At 25.5% G+C, this 20,452-nt stretch overlaps 2 protein-coding genes across 4 annotated transcripts in view; one reads left to right on the forward strand and one right to left on the reverse strand.

The window, feature by feature from the left end:
* LOC114123117 (lachesin-like) overlaps nucleotides 1-20,452 on the forward strand; it is a 180,714-nt gene that overhangs the window by 117,873 nt on the left and 42,389 nt on the right. The gene's annotated exons all lie outside the window — the stretch shown is intronic.
* LOC114123114 (alkaline phosphatase-like) lies at nucleotides 373-19,516 on the reverse strand. Its single transcript, XM_027985976.2, is given in 8 exon segments — nucleotides 373-821; nucleotides 4,444-4,806; nucleotides 4,809-4,892; nucleotides 5,361-5,553; nucleotides 6,533-6,904; nucleotides 10,896-11,116; nucleotides 14,348-14,401; nucleotides 19,354-19,516. Coding segments are annotated over 8 exon segments (1,662 nt in total). The 5' UTR covers nucleotides 19,430-19,516; the 3' UTR covers nucleotides 373-522.

The following is a 20,452-nucleotide window of genomic DNA, read 5'->3' on the forward strand; positions in this document are numbered from 1 at the left end:
CTATATTTTTTTCGGGATATCGCCCATCACCATTTATTTTTGTTGTTATATGAATATACGCATTCTCAATAATTCGATTAATTAAACATGGCTTTAAACTTGTATGCGTTAAGACATTATATTTCTTAATACGTATTTAGGTGGATATTTATAACAATTTTTTTACAGTATGTTTTTTTAACAAATTTTCAAAAAAGGCACTCTACTTAAAAATAAAATAATAAATTTGTTCATTTTGTCATTTTATATTTTTTATAAAAAATTTGACTGTATCATTTATTATTATTATTATATTGAGAGCGGGTATGAGAAATTAAAATAAAATATAATACAACCATTTCGAAAGATTTAAAAAAAAAAACGACAAAGCCGTAAGCAAAACTCTCGTGATTCTTTTTGGCATAAGTTTAAGTAAGTTAACAAATGAAACTTAACCATCACATTGTGACTAGTTATATTGTGTTTTACATATAGAAATAAAATGTACAGATTACTATTGTAATCGATTAACGGTAGTGTAGGCTACAAACAAACGCGCCGAATAACAGCTGTCATCAGTAGGACACTGGTAAGTATAGTGAGCGGTGACGAGGCGGTCGTGGTACTGAGTCCCGCGGATGTGAACGCGGCTGGACCACCATTCATATTGGCTGCCGGTCCCACGCCAGCAGCAAATCCCATCATCAGAGGTATCGTGTTTTGTTCATAGTTGCCAGAAAATAAGTGAGCCCAAGGACCCCTTGCGAATACCATCACGTCTTCACCCCCGTGTGTTTCGAATTGTAATGGCACCAGCTTCGGATACGTGTAATATGGATTACCTGAAATTGAAACGACATTATATAATTAGGGCTGCAGATCATGATATCGAATCTTATGGTTTTTAAAATTAAAATTAGATTTAAAAAAAAATTATGATTATGATTTTTGAGTAACGTCGACTTAGGTTATATTAGGTTATGTGGGGGATATTTTCCTCCAAAAAAATTTTTTGTTAGTTACTATTTTATATTGTCATGTGATAAGTTTTTCTTTAAAAAATCACTTCTTTATTAATATTTAATACGTTCTAAGAAGTTATTCTTTGTAATTGTATTACAAAAATGTATAAATATTATGTATAATATAGCAATATATAAAATCAGTGTATTCTTGTGATCTTAAGTATCCACATCACACAAACTATCGATTAATTTGTTTAAACCTCTAGTTAAAAATATTTAGGTACACAGATAATTTCATCTTTTATTTTTTATTCAAGATAACTTATTATATTGAGGATCTGATATTTTTTTAATAATTTTAATTTAAAATGTGCATCTAAATTTTGAGATTTTATTGTTTGATGATTTTACCCAGATTTTAATTTATAATAATAAATAAATAGACAATATAACAATATTCTTTTACCCATCAAAAACAGAACTGCTGTCGGTTCTTTGCCTAAACGTCGCGTTATGACTTAATTTCGAAAACTAAGTAAAGAGTACACGTTTATAATATACAAGTATGTGTATTTTTTTCTCTCGTATCCATCACTTAATATTGTGAAAGAAATATTATTTTTTAAAAAAAATCAAATTCTAAGCGCGTTTAGTTTCCAATTTGCCAGTGGTAGATTTTAATTAGCACTGACGTTTACAGTTTAATTGAATTGTTTTTAGTTTTAACGAACTTATGAATCTATTTTAGCTCATGACAACATTTTTATCATTAAAAACACCATTTATATTGTCCTTCAAATAACTGTTAAAATTTTGATTTTATCTATTAGATATTTGGTTGAGTTCTGGTGTTTAAGTATTTATAAATTTAAATTTGATATTACGGCATATAACTAGTTTGTATCTTATAGTTAAACTGGTTATTGAAGATGCTATAGAAATAATAAAAAGTCATCATAGCCGCATGGTCCACGTAATATTGTTTTAGCGTATTGATTTTATCGGTCAACAAATTAAAACTGTGATACTATTTGTATCTTAAACTTGATTATGTCATTTTAATTTTAATAAATACCATTATATCATTATAGTGATACTGTATTTGTGTGTTTGAACAATTTATAACTTTATTTCACAATGTTGCGATTTAAAGAAGAGGAAAAGATAAAAAAAAAATATTAATTTATATTGAGCAATATTGCGCTTAGCACCTATATCTACAAACGTAACATAATAAACTATATTGATAATTTCTACAAGTTTAAATAAACAAGAGGTCATATTTTTTAAATCAATATATAAGATTAATAATCTTACAGCCTTTTCTACGATTTAGAGTTACTTACTAGTATAATTATGTACTACTGATTTCCAATTTAAATTATTTTATACATTAAATTTATCATTATCACGTATATTTTATAATGTGTTCTATACAAACAATAAAACAGGACACAAAACAATATAATTAACATTTAAAACGTTCTAAACATGTATACGTTGTGTAATTTATAACGTTTACAATGATCTTTCATTTTCAACTTTGAAATAGGTCTATAATATTGTAATATTTTTAATTTATATTACTTATAAACATTTAAAAAATAACAAATTATTACTTACTAAAATTCTAAATATATTATGCCATATTATACCAATATAAAATTATACGTTATAACCAGCCTGATTGAAAATATAGTATAAACTATTGTATGGAAAACTTCATATGAATTGAAAGTTATATTACAACATATATCAGGGAGAAACATATCATATATACATCGAACCATGTTATATAAACAACTTTTTATTAATATACAAACGAGTAAACAACGTACCTATAATATGAGCAATAATAAAACCATTTTTGAATACATCCGTTTAAATATACGCTCCAAAAGAACCCAGACATAAGTGAAATAGCTTTACGATGTCTCAACTCAAATAACTTTCTATGGTTATTAGTCAAATATTTTATCTAAGAATCAGTATATAATTTAAGAATATAAACATAAAGTAAAACACATTACTAGATTCAAGTATTCTTTTAAACAAGCATATTTAAAATATTTCTTCAGTTGATCTTAAAGTCATTTAAATAAAATAAAATTAACTAGGTTTATAAAAAAAAGGAAAATCATCTGAAAAACATAACATAATTTACAATAATCTATGATCCTTCACGAAATTAATTCGATTCATAAATCACTCTGTAGTTATTGTTTTACATTTACGAAAAATAAATTAAAAAATTTGAAGTATACATGGTATTTTCAATTAAATAAGATGATAAAACGCTCTTAATCCGCTCTGAAACCATAAAATAATAATACTTTCAATTTCAGATCTATAGATATCTAAAATATATGTCCTATGATATTATAATCCAAAGATAAACGCTATTGTCGCTTAATAGATTAAAGCTACTTTAATAGTAATGACATTACCTAATTAATTATACTCGTAAATAATTCTTTTTCGATAGATATTATACTCGATATTATTTATATTTAATATTATGACGTATATATTAATTGTATACATACTGAAATATAAAATCATGTAGGATGACTTAGCTTTCTTCTAAAAATAAATGTTGCTCTTATTATTATATTACATTTTAAATACGGGAGTATAACTTGGAAAACATAAGTATGAAGTAAACTAATTTATTATAAAGTATTGTTTGAAATTATACTGTTTGAGTTTCTCTGAATTCAAATTAAATTACTATTAATTTAATTTATTAACAAACAATTATTAAGTTTTTTTATTTCAATTACTTCTAAAATTGTGTTTAAAGGTATAATAATAATAAATCAAAGTTTAGTTTAAACGTTCATAAAAATGTTAAATGTGTGATAAGTGCGTGTTTTAAATTTCCGTATACTAAATTCATAATTACAATTTTAAAAAACAAATAAACTTATTTAGTAAATTATAATTAATTTTATCATAATTATATCTAAATCTGACATTTTTCTTATGATAAAACATTGACCCCAAAAAATATTAAGCTATCATAGTCTCAACAACTTACAATTTACGTAATGATATCTGAAATCTAGCCGCTTTTAGTGTAGTGAACTAGTACATTTTCTTTCAAATAAACTTACAATTCAATACTATCGTTTATTTTGGATATAAAAAACACCATTAGCCTTATAATAGATAAGAATAGATCAAATAGATTTTGGAAATGTCTCAGTGTATTAACCATAATATAATGCATGTGTGTCGATGGCAAGTACAACAATTATCTGGCGCTGATGAAATATTACTATGCAGTATTGTTATGTTGAGAATGACAAAAAAATTTCTATAATATTATTTAGGTTCATTGTCATTCATAATAATTGTCTTAAACGACTATATTTTTTTGCAAACGAAAACAATATACGATAATCACTGTAATATCATAATGAACATGGTGACGATTTACGATACTTCCAAAAACAGTCAGACTACGTACGAATAACTATTATAATATGAAAATTACTTGTATCAACTTTAGATAAATCTTCACGGCCGCAATTCGCATCTGATTTTTTATTTTCCGGACCGTTAGCATAGCTGAGTGTAGTGTACGGCAAATTATCCGACCCTTGTGACCCCGAAAGACTCAAAACGTCGTGGCCCCTCACTGGGTATCCCGCCATCATCATAGTATGTGAGTGATCGGAAGTGACGACGATCAGTGTATCGTCTTCGCTGGTCATATCGACAGCCTGTTGGACGGCTTTGGAGAATTCGACCGTTTCGTCCAACGCTAACCTAGCCATTGTTACGTGGTGCGCAGCATCGATGAGTCCACCCTCGACGAACAGGAAAAATCCGTTTTTCTCTTTTTTCAAAACTTCTAAGCTTTTTTAGTCATTTCCGTCAAAGTGGGTTGTAAATTAGCGTTCGCATTCAAATGAAATTTCATATGACTTTTTCCGAAAAGTCCTAAAACATAAGACACGCATTATTAAAATATCATAGTAAATATCACCATAAAACCATATCTCTATGATTATTTATGTAGAATTTAAATATCTGATTAGTTTTTATGATGCCGATAGCTAAACTGTTTGAAAACCTTTAATCAGAGTAAAAAAATATTAACATTTTTAATACTTAAAATCTTTTAGAGGCTTTACAAAGCCGTGTAAAAGTATATACCTATTTTTACGAAATTGATTTTTTTTTTATTTGATGAACTTATATTGAAGAAAAATTGTTCGATTTCTCCCCACATCTAAAAAAAAGTGCGAAAGACATCAAAAGATGAAAAAAAAGAAATTGAAATGACTAAAAAAAATTATTTGACAAAATATTTTTTTCCATTTTATTTGGATTAACCGCTCATGAAATATTTAATATATTCTATTCATACACTATAATAAATAAGAAATGTTATTTCTATTTGCTTACCCAATAAATAATCGGTCTTAGAAGGGTCAATATTTAATAGTTGTTCTCTGTTTTCAATGTATGCTGATTTATCCTTTCCAAAACGTTTTACTTTATCATTCTTCCAAAATTCTACAAGATCCATATCAGTTCTTGATCCATTATGAACAGTATCATTAAGTAAGAACATTTCACGACCTCCACCAAGTATTACCTAAAAATTAATAGTTCATTTAATTTAAGCAAAATAAAATTTAAATTAAATATTTAAATGCATTTTTTTATTATTTCAAGAATTATTTTATATTATAACAAAAAGCATAATGATAATTAAATGTTTTATTATGATTGTTAAAACATTAAAATACAATAAATATTAATATATCTTAAAATATTATAGTGTTTATAATAATTAAATTATTTTATATTTTAAAAATATATTATATCATATTATATTCCTGGGTAACTATTCAAGTATAATATACCTAAGCTTTTAATCAGGTACGATATTCTATTAAATCACGTCATAATATTATTTCAATAGTCAAGATATACTATACAACTGAAGTTCACGGATATTTAAAACCTTCATAATTTCGTATACCTAACACTATAACAGTATTAATTAATACAAATGATATAGTGCGTATAAAACAATATTTCATGACTACACACAGCAAAATTACTTAACAAGACCAATTTAAAATGTTATTATTAAGTTTTTTTTGATTTAGTCCTCTAAATTTAGTGATTATATAAATAATAAAAAAGACCACAATTAAAAATAATATGCTGATCAAAACGTGAGATTTTAACTCTGAAAAATATTATAATACATGTATAATAATATACGTATAATCCTACGAGAAATGACTGTATCAAGGACTGAACCAAATATATCATTTATTTATACGGTACACTCGATACTTACTGCATAGAAAAGCAATTATCTTCATTCCCCCTTTTAATTTATATAATTTTATTTCGATCTCCTCCGTGTCAGCTTGTCTAGTACTATATATAATATAATAATATACTTTCATTACAAAAAATAAAACAGGAGAATTATTCAGGAGTACTACCCAATTGCGTGCTGAGCGTTCTCACTGACCAAGTCTGACATGACTCACAAATAAAATGTATGAGTTAATATCACAAAGGTTTCTAAAAAAAAAAAACAGTGCAATACTCGCCTTTATGTCCATCCCAGGACTTCTGGTTATTAGCTGTTTGGCTATGTCCTCGCACTGCGTCACGTCTGTTAGGTTCGCTGCCTTTGCCAATTCGGCATCCGACTCCCAATCTCGATGTGCCGAATGTGCGTACAATCCGGACGGCGATGCGTGAGTTACACGAGTTGTAGTCACCAGTCCGACGGCTTTACCCTTAGCCATCGACCAATCGGCTATGGACTGTGTCCTGTTGTCGGGCATCACCGACCCGGGACAATCGTTCAGCATCACCGAAGCCGACAACCCGATCGTCTCATAGTTGGCCTTCACGCCAGTCAGGTAAGCGGTTGCCGTACAAGCCGAGTCAGCCACTTGTTTGTCCACGCAGTAAGTCTAAAACAAAAAGTAACGTGTATGTGAATTAAAAGGATCATCCCTTCGCTATATAAATGATCGATAACCGATACAACAATGCGAGCGGAACGTCGCTAGAGTCTATTAAAATAATTCTGTGGTAGGTAACAAACATTTTCCCACAGAGATATAAAAATTAAATTACCTAAAGGAACAAAATTTTATAAAAAGTACCTAATTTAATTTATATGTTTTGTTAAAATTTCAACCATTTATTTTTTTTACATTCAATTAAAATGCATTCATCAAATTAACGTTATCAAAATATTAAAAATGTGTAAAAGCATTAAATCGTTTTACTACTTCTAAAATATTATATTGAGATAATAAACATATGCATCGATTTATCTCTCAGTAATGTCTTTGAACCTACGATTAAAATGCGTTATGTCACATTAGTCGTTTAAGAAATAAGAATACGCGAGTATCATTATTGTGGGCTTATGATTTTAATATTAACCCTATTTTACACATGTCTACTTAGTACTTACGTATGAATAAATTGGTTAACAAATAATTCAATATCCATACAAGAATATAGTTTATGATATTGAGCAAATATGTTTTTATTTGTAAGTATTTTAAGCTTAGATAAGTAGCAAAGGCTATATAGGTACCACTAAATATATGGTCCTCGACTCCTCTACTCTGTTCATTTAAGCTTTAAACACTTATTAATAAAATAAACTCCGTTAGTTCAATATTTTAACAGCATTTTAAGTGAAGTAAACTTCAAATAATGATACTTAAAATATAGATTGACATTTAAAAATTAATAATGTATATTAGTTTCAATGAAAAACATAACGAGGAAAAAATAAATACGTTGTAACATGTCATAAACGCATGGTAATAAATGCTCCTAAATATTCGATACTTTTCATCTTTTAAAATAATCATTCAAATAAAAGTTTTTTTATACAAAAATATAAGCCATGATTATTGGATAAATAAGTATACAAAATAATGTATTGAACTTTGGCTATATCTAAATTCGTCTTTATTAATAATACAATAATTACATTTACTAACAAAAATATAAATTTAGTAAAATTCTATAGCGTTGCCTTGATTGTGATTTTTTGTACTTTAAATGTTTGATTATATAAAAAACAGAAAGTAAACCAACTTTTTTTTATTTTAAGAATAAAACATAACATATACTGTATTTACATATTTAAGTAGGTATACATGGTACATGTGATGTAAGGGAATAAAACATAAATACTTGTTACATAAATAAGGAGCCATTTATCGCAGAGGAACATAACTTGGGATTAAAAAGCAAAATTAGAATATTTATTAAAACACAAAATGACACTAATATTTTTTTAGTCTATTATCAGAGTTATCATATTATTTATGAGTGAATTATAGTCGTTTTTTAGTGTAGAAAACAAAGTTTGTCAAAAATTGTATAAAAAATTTACTTAATAGCATAGACATTATGAAAGGCTTAGAGACAAAAGTTAGATATGCGTTATGCTTAAGGCGTATGTTATTTTATGGAACACATATTATATTTTGAAGTTTTTTAATTGTATTTAAGTTAGATTGTTTAGCCAGCTCACATATTAGTGTGTTATTACGTTCTTATTTATTTTAAAATTGTCTTTTAAATTAGAAGATGAGTTTTCTTTGGCTAGTACATTTGATTTATTTTACAGTATAACATATTTTTAATGTATGTAAGCGAGCATTTAGGTTTATATTTTTGTTTCAGTATTTTTATTTCAAATTAAATTCCTATAAAGACTATCTAGATGAAGAAAAAAAATATTACCTAAATACGTCTTCAAGTATTTGTTGCGTGGGCGGATTTATTCTGGTTTAATTGTATTTAAATTTATCATATAATTTTGACCAATATGGTATAGTACATCAAAGTTTATTAAATTTTAACGTTCAATATATTATTACATTTTATGGTTATGAAAACGATAAAACATGGTTTATATTTTTGTTTTATGTTTGTTTTCTTATTATTTATACGATAATTTTAACAAAACTTTATTTCATTTACAATTTATAGCAACTACAAATGTATGTGTTAATAAATTTCTGGTAATATCGGTAACCAACATTTTTGATATTTTATTATTACTAATTATCAGTTATTACCTATCAAACGTTATAATGGTTTACTAAAAATATTATAATTCATTTTTATTCTAAAAAGATTCTACGAGAGTTTGGTTATTTTATCATTTCTTGTATTAACGTTTAATGTAATGTAACCAAAAAAATAAAATAAATAATAATGAAATTTTTTTATTGAAAATATTTAACAACAATTATTGTAATTACAATCAATATAGTAATAGACATATATTTTTTTTTTTGATTTTTAGTTTTTTATGTAAATTTAATAAACTGGAATTTTAATAATTAATACTGTTTATTATTTATTTAGAATTATACTCCTTTTCATATCGCACTGTTTTTGACAGCTGTCATCCCAGTCACCGCACATTTAATTATGCATTATACCTTTGGACTTTGACCACATTTTTCTTAGGACTCTAATAATTAACACCATTACCCTTGTCATCAACACTGACAAAATTGTCAGATAAAGAATTGATCAACAATTTAAATTCAATTACCATTAAAATAATGCACAAAACTATAAGTGTTAAGTGATAATAATATTTTTTTTTTAGTCTTGATAAAAATATACTATTGAATTAATATCTAAATTCACTTTAAACCGTCATACAAAAAACAAAAATAACAAAATAATTTGTGTTAAAAAATATAAAATTATTTTTTATTTTAATTATTTTGTAAATTTATATTAAGCTTATTAAAACCGTCTATTTCAAATGTATGTAACTTATTTGTAAATAAATTTGTAATAATTTAATTATATTTTAAATTTAAATGTACATAAAAATAAACACATATTGACTATTAAACAAGACTCATCTTTCCTAAATAAATTTAATATTTTTAAAATTAATCCAATAATATTGTTTTTATAGTATATGCTAACATAAAATGTGTTAGTTTTGATTTAATTAAATACCTATTTATAATATACACAATAATTAATTAAATAAACACGAATATATAATAATACAAATTTAACCTAAAAAGGTTTTATTTATTATGTTGTTTTAAGTTATAAATGCCATAAAACAATTTAAAAAACGCACAAATATGTTCACTTTCAATATTTTTGTTTAAAACAGAGGTTCTTAAACTATGAACCGTGGTCTAAGACTCATACCTAATAAATAATTTGAAATGTATAGAATTATGTTTTGGTTTGATCTTTCATATTTTTCAATGCAGAGCACCGTGGCTGAATTTGATTCGAAAAGGGGCACGGAGAAAAAAAATTGGAAACCGCTAGTTTAAGGTATCAATAATTATTTTTGATTTGAAAATATAAGTACCTACTTAGCCATTATAATTTATTAGAACGTTCCAATTGTAATTTATTTTAAACTAAAACAAATATATTAAGTATAATAAACATATTTGTATACAGGTTTACTAATATAATATTTTAAGTTCAATAATCTAGTTATTTATTATAAATTATAACAATAATATTATTTCATATATTAATCTAAAACGTAAAACGTTTAAAAACGTGTAATCGATTAAAATATTAACAGTAATTTTATAAAACTCTATACCCATGTAAAATTAATTGTATATACTGTATATTATGTTAACTTTAAAAAAAAATATATTATATTGCTTTGACCCTACCCCAAAGGTGTATGTAATTAGTTAACTTCATAATAACATAATAAAAACTAATTATCTAGATTTTGCCAACCATAAAAAATTTAAAACTGTGTTAATATTAATTATCTAAATAACAATGTGTGTCACACCGATGACATAAATATTTTGATTTTAAAAATTCAATATAATTCAAAGTCGAGTGGAGATATCGTGAGACAAGTGTCTTCAATTTTTTTTTTTTTTTTTTTGAATTTTATTTTAATATCACCTTTGACATGCCGACAAATGGGAATTTCTCGAAACTCAAGTACTCATTCTCGCCGGAACGTTTTTCCATTTGACCTTTATAGATACGCGAAGCCGTCAACGTAGTCACCGACATACCGTCACCCAGAAACATGATTATATTTTTGGCGACGCCTCTTTTATTCACGTACTTGAGTTTCTCGGTCACCTTCTCCTTACCGTTTTCGATCCAGTACTGTCTATCTACATGAAAAAAATACCAAGCTGTTATTATTTTATTCCTGTCTTTATATACATATATACATAATACATGTATATTCCGTGAAATAACAATTCACTCGAGACTTAAGTCCGACTTTAACGAGTGCTGGTTGTACAATAGCGAACGTGAGTGAATTTCTTTCAGATGATTCGGTTCTGTTGAAAGTTGAGAGCAATATAATATAATTTTTTTTTATACCAGAAATGTTTAAAATGATTTTAAAAATAGAATTCAGTAGTCAAGGTATATTTTATAAAGAAAATTGATAGTAACATCTGAATAAACTTATGTTAAAATAGGATGAAGTACATAAAAGTATTGTACTATAAACTATACTCTGTACATGTATATTAAATTATGTATAACGATAGAAATAAAATATATGGAACGTACAAAAGTAGATAACTAATTTCAGTAGTAAATACAAATAAAAACTAGAAACGAATTCTAAATAATCTACATCTGTTTCTCGTTCAACATTTTAAATGAAATAGGGTGGATAATAATTAAACTTATATATATATATATATAAACATACACTATAGTTGTTTTTAAGTGAATATTTAAAAAAGTTTAGAGCCAGTTAGTGCTCTATTATTTATTTAAACATCTAAACGTTTTTCGTGTGAAATAAATGAGTTATACTTATATTTTTAGCAAAATATTTACTAGATTTTAAAAGCCAAAACAAAATTAATGTGTGATCCACCTTATATCAGCATATATAGGTTGAAAAGAAGCGAAAAATATCCTCTGAGTATCTAGAAACCTATTGATGTAACTTTTATTGAAATAGGCCAAGTAGTTTTTGAGATTAGCCGTTAGAAGCTTGCGTTCACTACGGTAATGCGTTTTTGTTCATTTCAACGAAATTACTACAACCATACATTTTCTACGAGGAGGCGCGTAAAGATGTTTTCCCATAAAAAAATGTTCGCTTAAATTATTATACATATATTATAATATTATAAACTCTATAGCTTCAAAGTAAAAATACTTTTAGTTTTCAAAATTAAACTTGAATCGATGTGTTTATTGTGTTGTATTTAAACTATATTTTATAGTACAAATTAATTTAATTAATTTTTGGAATTTCAATGTCTTTAAAAAGTAGTAATCGTAGAAACTTTAAACATAAATAATTAATATTAATTAATTTCTATAGAATTGCAAATTGTATTCAACATTAAATGGTTTTGAGTTTTTTATTTTGAAAGAGTACATATTAAATAAATCATATTTTAAACTATATACATACCAACTAATATATACATTTATTGTGACTTCTAATGTACGAATTTCAAAAATTGAAATTTAATAGAAGTATTTCTGTTTTACTTTTAAGGTGAATTTTATATATTATATACCTATTTATGAATATTTTATACCTACTACATAATAATTTGATATGTATAAATGTTGGACAAGTTTTTTCAGAAGTAACACTAATTGTTACGAAAAGTATTAATGTTTTTAAAAATATTTTCCTAAAATAATTTGAAGTCATTATAAAAAATATATTTTGCTATTTTTATTGCTGTTTTTTTTTTTTATTATTATTGCTTTATTGAATAATAACATACATTTTTAATTTCATAAAATAAACATTTTTCTTAGTATATAAAAATTGAATTTTGAACAATGGAGATAAAATAACTTATAACCTTTAAGTATTTAAAGTTTAAAAGAATGGAGTAATATACTAACAATTTCCCAGATACTCCTGTGCCACTACACTCTACTCATAAAAACTTCGAATATTAACAACTCTTTTTAAGTTAGAATCAAAATTTTCAGAAAAATATTAAATAACATTTTTTGTCTTGTAATATGTAATTAAAAATGTAATCTATTGAATTTAAAATTAGAGTGACTCATTATCAAATTTTGATTTAAGAGCTCTGTGTTTTTACGTTATCTTTTTCATAACATTTTAATTTTAAAATTGATTATGATTATTTTTAAATTATAATAATATTTTACCTACTCGTAAGTCGTAACTTGCATGTAACTTGCAACATCATAAATATGACTACACATAGTAATGCACATGTTATGTTTATAACTTGAAGTTTTAACCAAAATTGGTTATAGAAATCAAAATAACTTACTGTACCGAGCCCAAAAACATATATAAATATATTCAATAAAAAAAAAATGAATTATAAGTGCATTGTAACATATTAATATACAAGAACCATATTGAGTATGTAAATAATGTATTATATACATATTATGTATATATAATAATGCATTAAATAAACGTGATCTAAAATATAAATAAATGATTTAACTATTGGATGTAATAATAAATCATAGTTCATAATTCAGTTAACTACATAAAACCATACTGAATGACCTATAATAACATTTATAATCTCTTAACACTACATTTTTTAGCGATATAATACTGCTATCAGCATAACTATATGTATATATCATTATTTTTATTATTCATGTATAGATCTAAAAAAATGTAAAACAACTGATAAATATATTATTAACATTCATGAAATTCTAGAGTAGGTAATCATATACTATAAAAAAAACCTATTAGTAAACAATTTAATCACGATTTTACGAAGAGATTTAATTTAAAATCAAAATGTTCAACCGAATAATTTGGTTATTTTTTTTTTAATTGGCCAGTATTAATGTAAAATGAATCCAATGAAAAAAATCCGCTACCTTAGTCTGTGCTGTGTAGCAGATATAGTATGTACGTTAAAATTTACCAAAATATTTTGAAAATTATGTTATATCTATTGAATGTCAATTCAACCAGTTTAATCTATCCTAACCTAACTTCAATATTTTTCGAGTTATATTGTACAACTATTTTATAGCGGGCCCATCATGAACTATATTACTGTTTAAGTGTTTATAGAAATTGAAAGAACTATTGTTTAGATATTAAATTATAAAAGCTCACTCAATAACTAAAAAAAAAAAAATTAAAATATAACATTGAAAATGATACATAAAAATACGTGGGGTTAACTAAAAAGATTTATCTTATTATCATTTTGAGTTACGAACATCTGAATGTGCTCGTTTTCTACGAAAATAGAAGTTAAAAACAAATGCATATCATATACATATAATAACCGTCAAACACATTCGATGGCAAACATATATCACAATATTAATTAAAAATGAATGGATAATGATTCAACCGTTGTCGTATACAACAATAATAATAATGAATTTACCTTGTTCCGTGTAAACTTTCGCGTTGGCGGCATGCGAGCAGTATGCATTACGACCTGAAAACGAATAACAGAAATAATATAATAACAATATGAGTAATTAAATAAAACAGTGATTGCGGCACAGAATATAACAATACGCATAATATATATATATATATATATATTATTATTATTATTTTAGTAGTTTGAAGATGTGTTATAAGAGAAACTACCGCGAGTGACTGGATTTTTGCGGTCGGTGGCAGCGGTTAAAGTTTCCACCGCCGGCAGTTTATTATCATCTAAACTTTTCGGTTTCTTTGTGTGTATTTATTTTTTATTTTTATTTTTTTCCAAGACACGCCGGTGTGCGAGTTTACCGAAAAACCCGGTACGATTTATTGCGTGACATTTAGACCGCGTTTTTTTCCCCTTACACCGACACACCGTTTGCCCTTTTTACACTATATACCTACTACCCATCGTCGTTTTCTTTCACTTAATCTGTGGAAATTACTTTGTTCTCGAGTAAGTCATTCGTTTCAATTTAGAAAAATTTCTACAAATGAACCACCACCGCGGCACACCGCTGACAGAATTAACAATATTCACACCTCGCGTGCGTCGTCAAAGCAGTCATTGCGCGTCACACTCTCCCGTATTATATTGTACAACAATATGCTTATAATGACATTAACTTAATAATATTTTTATACGACACTTAATTTTATCGTCTCTCCACTTGGCTTGTACAGCGGTATAAGCGGGGCTTATTACTACAATCAGTATGGTATTAAATTAAAGGGATATTCTATAAAATGTCGTCCGTGACTTTTTAACGGGATAGATTGGTGATGGCTATGGAAATTTATGGGATCTTTTCTAACTAAAATATGATTTATATAGTAATTAATAATGAGGATAAAAGGTTTAAGTACCTAAGTAATAATTGGTATGCAAAATATCTCAGATTAAAATATACTTTAATTTTCTTTACTCGGATAAATTTGAAGTTCACCAGATTTCACGCAAATATGTGGAGTTGGTAAAGCCATGTAAAACTATAATATAGTTCCTCAATAATATTGACAGTCCTTCTCCTGTTGACTGAATTTTTTATTAAAGCTCCGATAATAATATGGCACGATATTGTTACAATAATAAGATTAGTTACTATAGGTAATATAATGTTTTATAATTTCGATAAAATATTATATTATATTATTGTTACAGGTTAGACCTGTAGTGACCATATTTTGATAGGTATTTAAAGCGTATTATTTAATTTTCAATCAGGGTGTACATCACTATTTAATCGATCAGTTAAATTAATTTCAAGGAATACTCGTGAACAATCATATTACCGCATCCGGCCCGTGAACATTTTTTATCTGGCCCATCCTACATTTCCAAATAATATAATACAATTTTAAAGTTAATTTTCTATACTCTATATTCTATAATATATATGTATAGTCTATTTTATTGATATAATAATTGTTATCTGGTATTGAACGTTGTTAAATGTCTAAATTTCATAATGTAGTATATACACACGTATGTATACATATAGCATTTAACCATAGCTGTTTGTACATTCGTGTCGTGAATCGTTGAATTTATTATTATTTATTTTATTTATAAATTATTATTATTTATTGTTTTCGTGTTTTTGTAATGCTTAATGTTGTTTGCAAAAAAACTTAAAATCGATGATGAAAATAGAATTTTTTAACATCCCACAGGAGAATGGCTATTTATTTATTATTAACAAAATAAATGGTAATTAAAATGTATATTTTGAACGATCTTTTTTGTTTTTGTTTTCTATGCTCTGGCCCGCTAGATTTTAATTTTCGAAAAATTGGCCATCTAGTTACTTTGAGTTTCCCATCCCTGATATATACACTATCGCAGCAGTAGGAATTCCAAGTCCGAAATCTCTGGATTCTGCGATTGTTTGTGCAAAACGCGTCACGCGTGTCACTCCAACGACACAAACAAATGTATGATAATGACTAAATTGATTAGTATTCGAGCCACTGCGAACTCTTTTTTTAACCCACTAGAATAATTTGGTCTTAAATTTTAAAAATTACGTGACTAGACATCCTGGTCGTGTTTTCGACCATATTATAATACTTCATGTTTTTGGGTGTATAAATTTCCAGAAAAATAAGTCACCTATGTATTAATTATTCTTGCCTTTTTATGACGATACGACGTGTTATACTATGAGTGAAGCGGTGAAAGTATTAGTTTTACAATAATGTGTGTGTCAAAATGGTCAAAAAGTTTGAAAATTGTTCACAAGATCTCACATACATTTTTTTTTTATTTTACTTTTAAAAATATAAAAATGTATTGTTAAGACTTTTTATAAGCGTATAAAGTTACAATTTCTGACTAAATTAGTAAAGATTTCAAACATTTTTAAATTTTTTCGTAGGTAAATATTTTTTAAATGTTCAGTTAGTGTAGCTATAAGTCTTAAAAAGTAAACACAAAGTTCCTTTTAAGTTTTTGTTGTCGCTATTAAAAAATAACGAAAACACATATGAATAATTTTGTTTATATAATACGTTTATAGAGTTTGATTTTTGACTAAAAAAAAAAAAATTAGTTTTTTTTATAGTAGTTCAAAAACTATTGATAGTCACAGGAACTGTACAAAATTTACTTTACGTTTATCATTAGCTTATAAACACACATTTTAAGCTATTTAATTTATTTACGTCATTCATAAATATATTTATAAAAAAGTTATCATAGTAAATAATGATAATAATATATTATAATATGAAATAATTAATAATTTGATATAAATGATTTTTTTGATGGTCTTGAATATTGATAGTGTAATATTGTGTGATTAATGAAATAAATATAACAAAGAATATCTTAAGCTTTCAAACCATCTCATTTCAGAATTGTTTTACGGATACAATTACATACATTATTGAATTCAAAATTAACACATTTATTACAGTAAACCACTTGATTCCCACTTAATGAATACATTATATAGTTCCACATAAACTCTACTATTTTTTCTATTAAATATTATTTAAACAAATATGATTTTGAATGTATTACTATTTAATATTTATACAGTGTAATATATTGTATGTTATTACATGTTTGCTTTAATAGAAACAATTTATTTTTTAACATTTTCGAAATATAAAAAACTTCCATCACAAGTTTAATAATTAATTTACACCTCATACGCATATAATATATATATATATATTATACATCCTTAAAAAAAAATAAAGAAATATATATTATACTTAAAAAAGATTTAATTTTACTGTATTTTAAGTATAATATACTAATATAAAATACGGTTGCATAAAGTTTAATATGTATATATTATTTTTAAAGTAAGAAAAATCAAAAATAAAACAGTGAGTATTAATTTTTGACAAACTTTTAAACCATCATGTGATTTCCCTAGAGTACTAAGTATGTTATTTACGGTCGTATTTTTACCCGCAGACGAATGATATTCAAAGGACATAATAATTTCATTATTTTTTCCCCATTTTATACGAAGTTCCGAAAACTTGTAAGATGCTATAAAGAATATGTGCTACATGTAGTCGACTCACGTTAGAGTTAAATAAAAAAAAAAACTTAGGATAGAGTGTATAATGCGATTTATAGTGCCTTTACCTTTGTAACGATCAAGTTGATTGCATTACGAGCAAAACCTTAAAAAAAAAATCATCCAACAACTTAATGTGTTTGTTTTGACACCTTCGTTGAATGATATCACCTTTTCATAAATATTTTAAAACTAATATAAACTATTATTTACATTTTAATAGGTACGTATATTTGAATTAAATCGAAAATGCTTTTTCGTGGATGCTTTTTCGAGCATTAAAAAATATCAATAGTTTAATGTGTAACATCTTAAATAATTTTCTAAAAAAGTAAAGATTTATAATGCATCAAATAAAAATACCACAAACTTAAAACAATGTAATATAATATTAAAATATTAAAACCAGAAATTTTGATTTTGATTTCTCTAAAAATAAAATATTTTATTTATATTTTATTTAATGTTTAAAAAAATGGATAACAATTATATGACATATATTTCCTGTGTTTTCTGAAAAATTAAACGGTTGCTCAACATTTAATATTTTTATATTTTACAGATTTTATAAATGATATTATATTTTTACAATATTGTTAATATTTTTTATATTTTATAAATAACTATTATTCTATTTTTAATACACTTTAGATATTAATACATTAATAGTATTTAAAAGTACTCAAAATATATAATTATTAAGTATAATTTATGATATGGCTAAGTCTAATCTTTATGTTTAATAAAAAAAAAAAAAAAAACAAAAATTCTTCTCAGTCTGTTAAGAATATGCAGTATATTTTTAATTTTTGTTTAACATTCAAATGCTAACACACAAAACATAAATCAATTATGTCTATTGTTGTATTTGCATTCTTAATAACAATGATAGTATTAATTACCATAAAAATATTTAAGTAGCCTGAAAAATATACAAACATGCAACGTAATATTAAAAATAATTTATTAATTATATTTTGTATAATATTTGTATACAACACAAATTTTAAATCTAAATAAAATGTTTTTACGACATCTATTATAACAGAAAAACTACAATAATAAATTTATAAATATTCAGATTTTAATGGCATGATTTTAATATATTCATGCATATTTCACACCTATTAATTAAACGATAAAAAGTGAAACCTATGTTAAAAGGACTCATTTGTTTAAAATGTGGTCAATTTCTTATAGCTTTAAAAATGTCCTACGAGAGTAGTTAAAAGTTCTTATCATAGGTGTAAAAGTTTGCGGTAAGTAACTTCAAATCAGTCGTTATAAAGTTTTTGTAATCCCCAGTTGTTAGCACTACGTTAGCTGGTTAATATAATCGTTACACGATGGAAAAAGACCTCTATTGGATTTCTAATAGTTGTAGAAAATGTAAGAAAATACAATGATCATGACTTACTGTTGTACGTTATGACGGAGAACAAACAGCACGCAAACGTGATCCAAGTCACACCCAGTGAACCGGTGTTAATCATTGTTAAGCAGAGTACAGGACCGCCGACCGATGAATACTAACATGCTTGTGTTGCCTATATCAAGTATATCTGCTGCGACTACAGTGGTTTTATATTATTTAGCAACAGCTAACAAACCGGTTTTGATTTCGTGCAAACACTACCATCGTCAATTACTGTTATAAAAACAAAAAAAAAAAAAAAATCAATAAATAAATAATGGTTAAATTTATTGTATACGTGTTACGTGTAGGTACATAAAGTACACGCACAATTTTTACTGATAACAATAAATCTATTAATACACATTCATAATGCAGAATCTGCGTTTAATAGCAGTACTCATAGTAGATAATAAAAATTAATTACGAAAAAACGAAAAAGTTTTAGTTTTGAATAAAAATAATATGATTCCGATCTTTATACTTAACGTTGTTAATAGTGCTAAATCTAACAAACACCAACAATCTAAGTAACATAATCAAAGTCATAGACAACACGAATATAAAAATAGGTAATATACAATATATACTTCAATGCTTAACTTCATCACTTCAAAATTAATTTTTGATCAATGACCTACTTTTAAGTTTTAATTCTATAGGTGAACTAGAATTGTTGTGTGGTTCATAAATTTGATGACATACAATTAATTATCATATACACTAAATATCCGTTCATAAATATTAACTTAATTTCGAATGCGATTCAATGAAAAAAATTCCATAATTTTCCATTACTCGTCGACATTTTATAAATATAGTTACTCTAATATTACGATCGGTAAAAAAATTTGAATGGCTGATCCGCTAAACATATAACGTGGTGTGTTATGTCCGTGCATTGGACTATGTTGTCCACAGGGTACGATGGTTGTCTCTGTTTTAATTTTATTATTGAGTAGTATTAAAAACAAATAAATACTTTGATCTCAATAAGTTTTCCAAAAATATTAATTATAGTTAATTAAACTGAAATATAGTTATAACCATTCTTGAATAGTTTTAAATCGTATGAATTAATTTTTAATCGGATATAATATAA

The sequence above is a fragment of the Aphis gossypii genome, chromosome 2, assembly GCF_020184175.1.
Source record: "Aphis gossypii isolate Hap1 chromosome 2, ASM2018417v2, whole genome shotgun sequence".
NCBI lineage: Eukaryota > Metazoa > Arthropoda > Insecta > Hemiptera > Aphididae > Aphis > Aphis gossypii.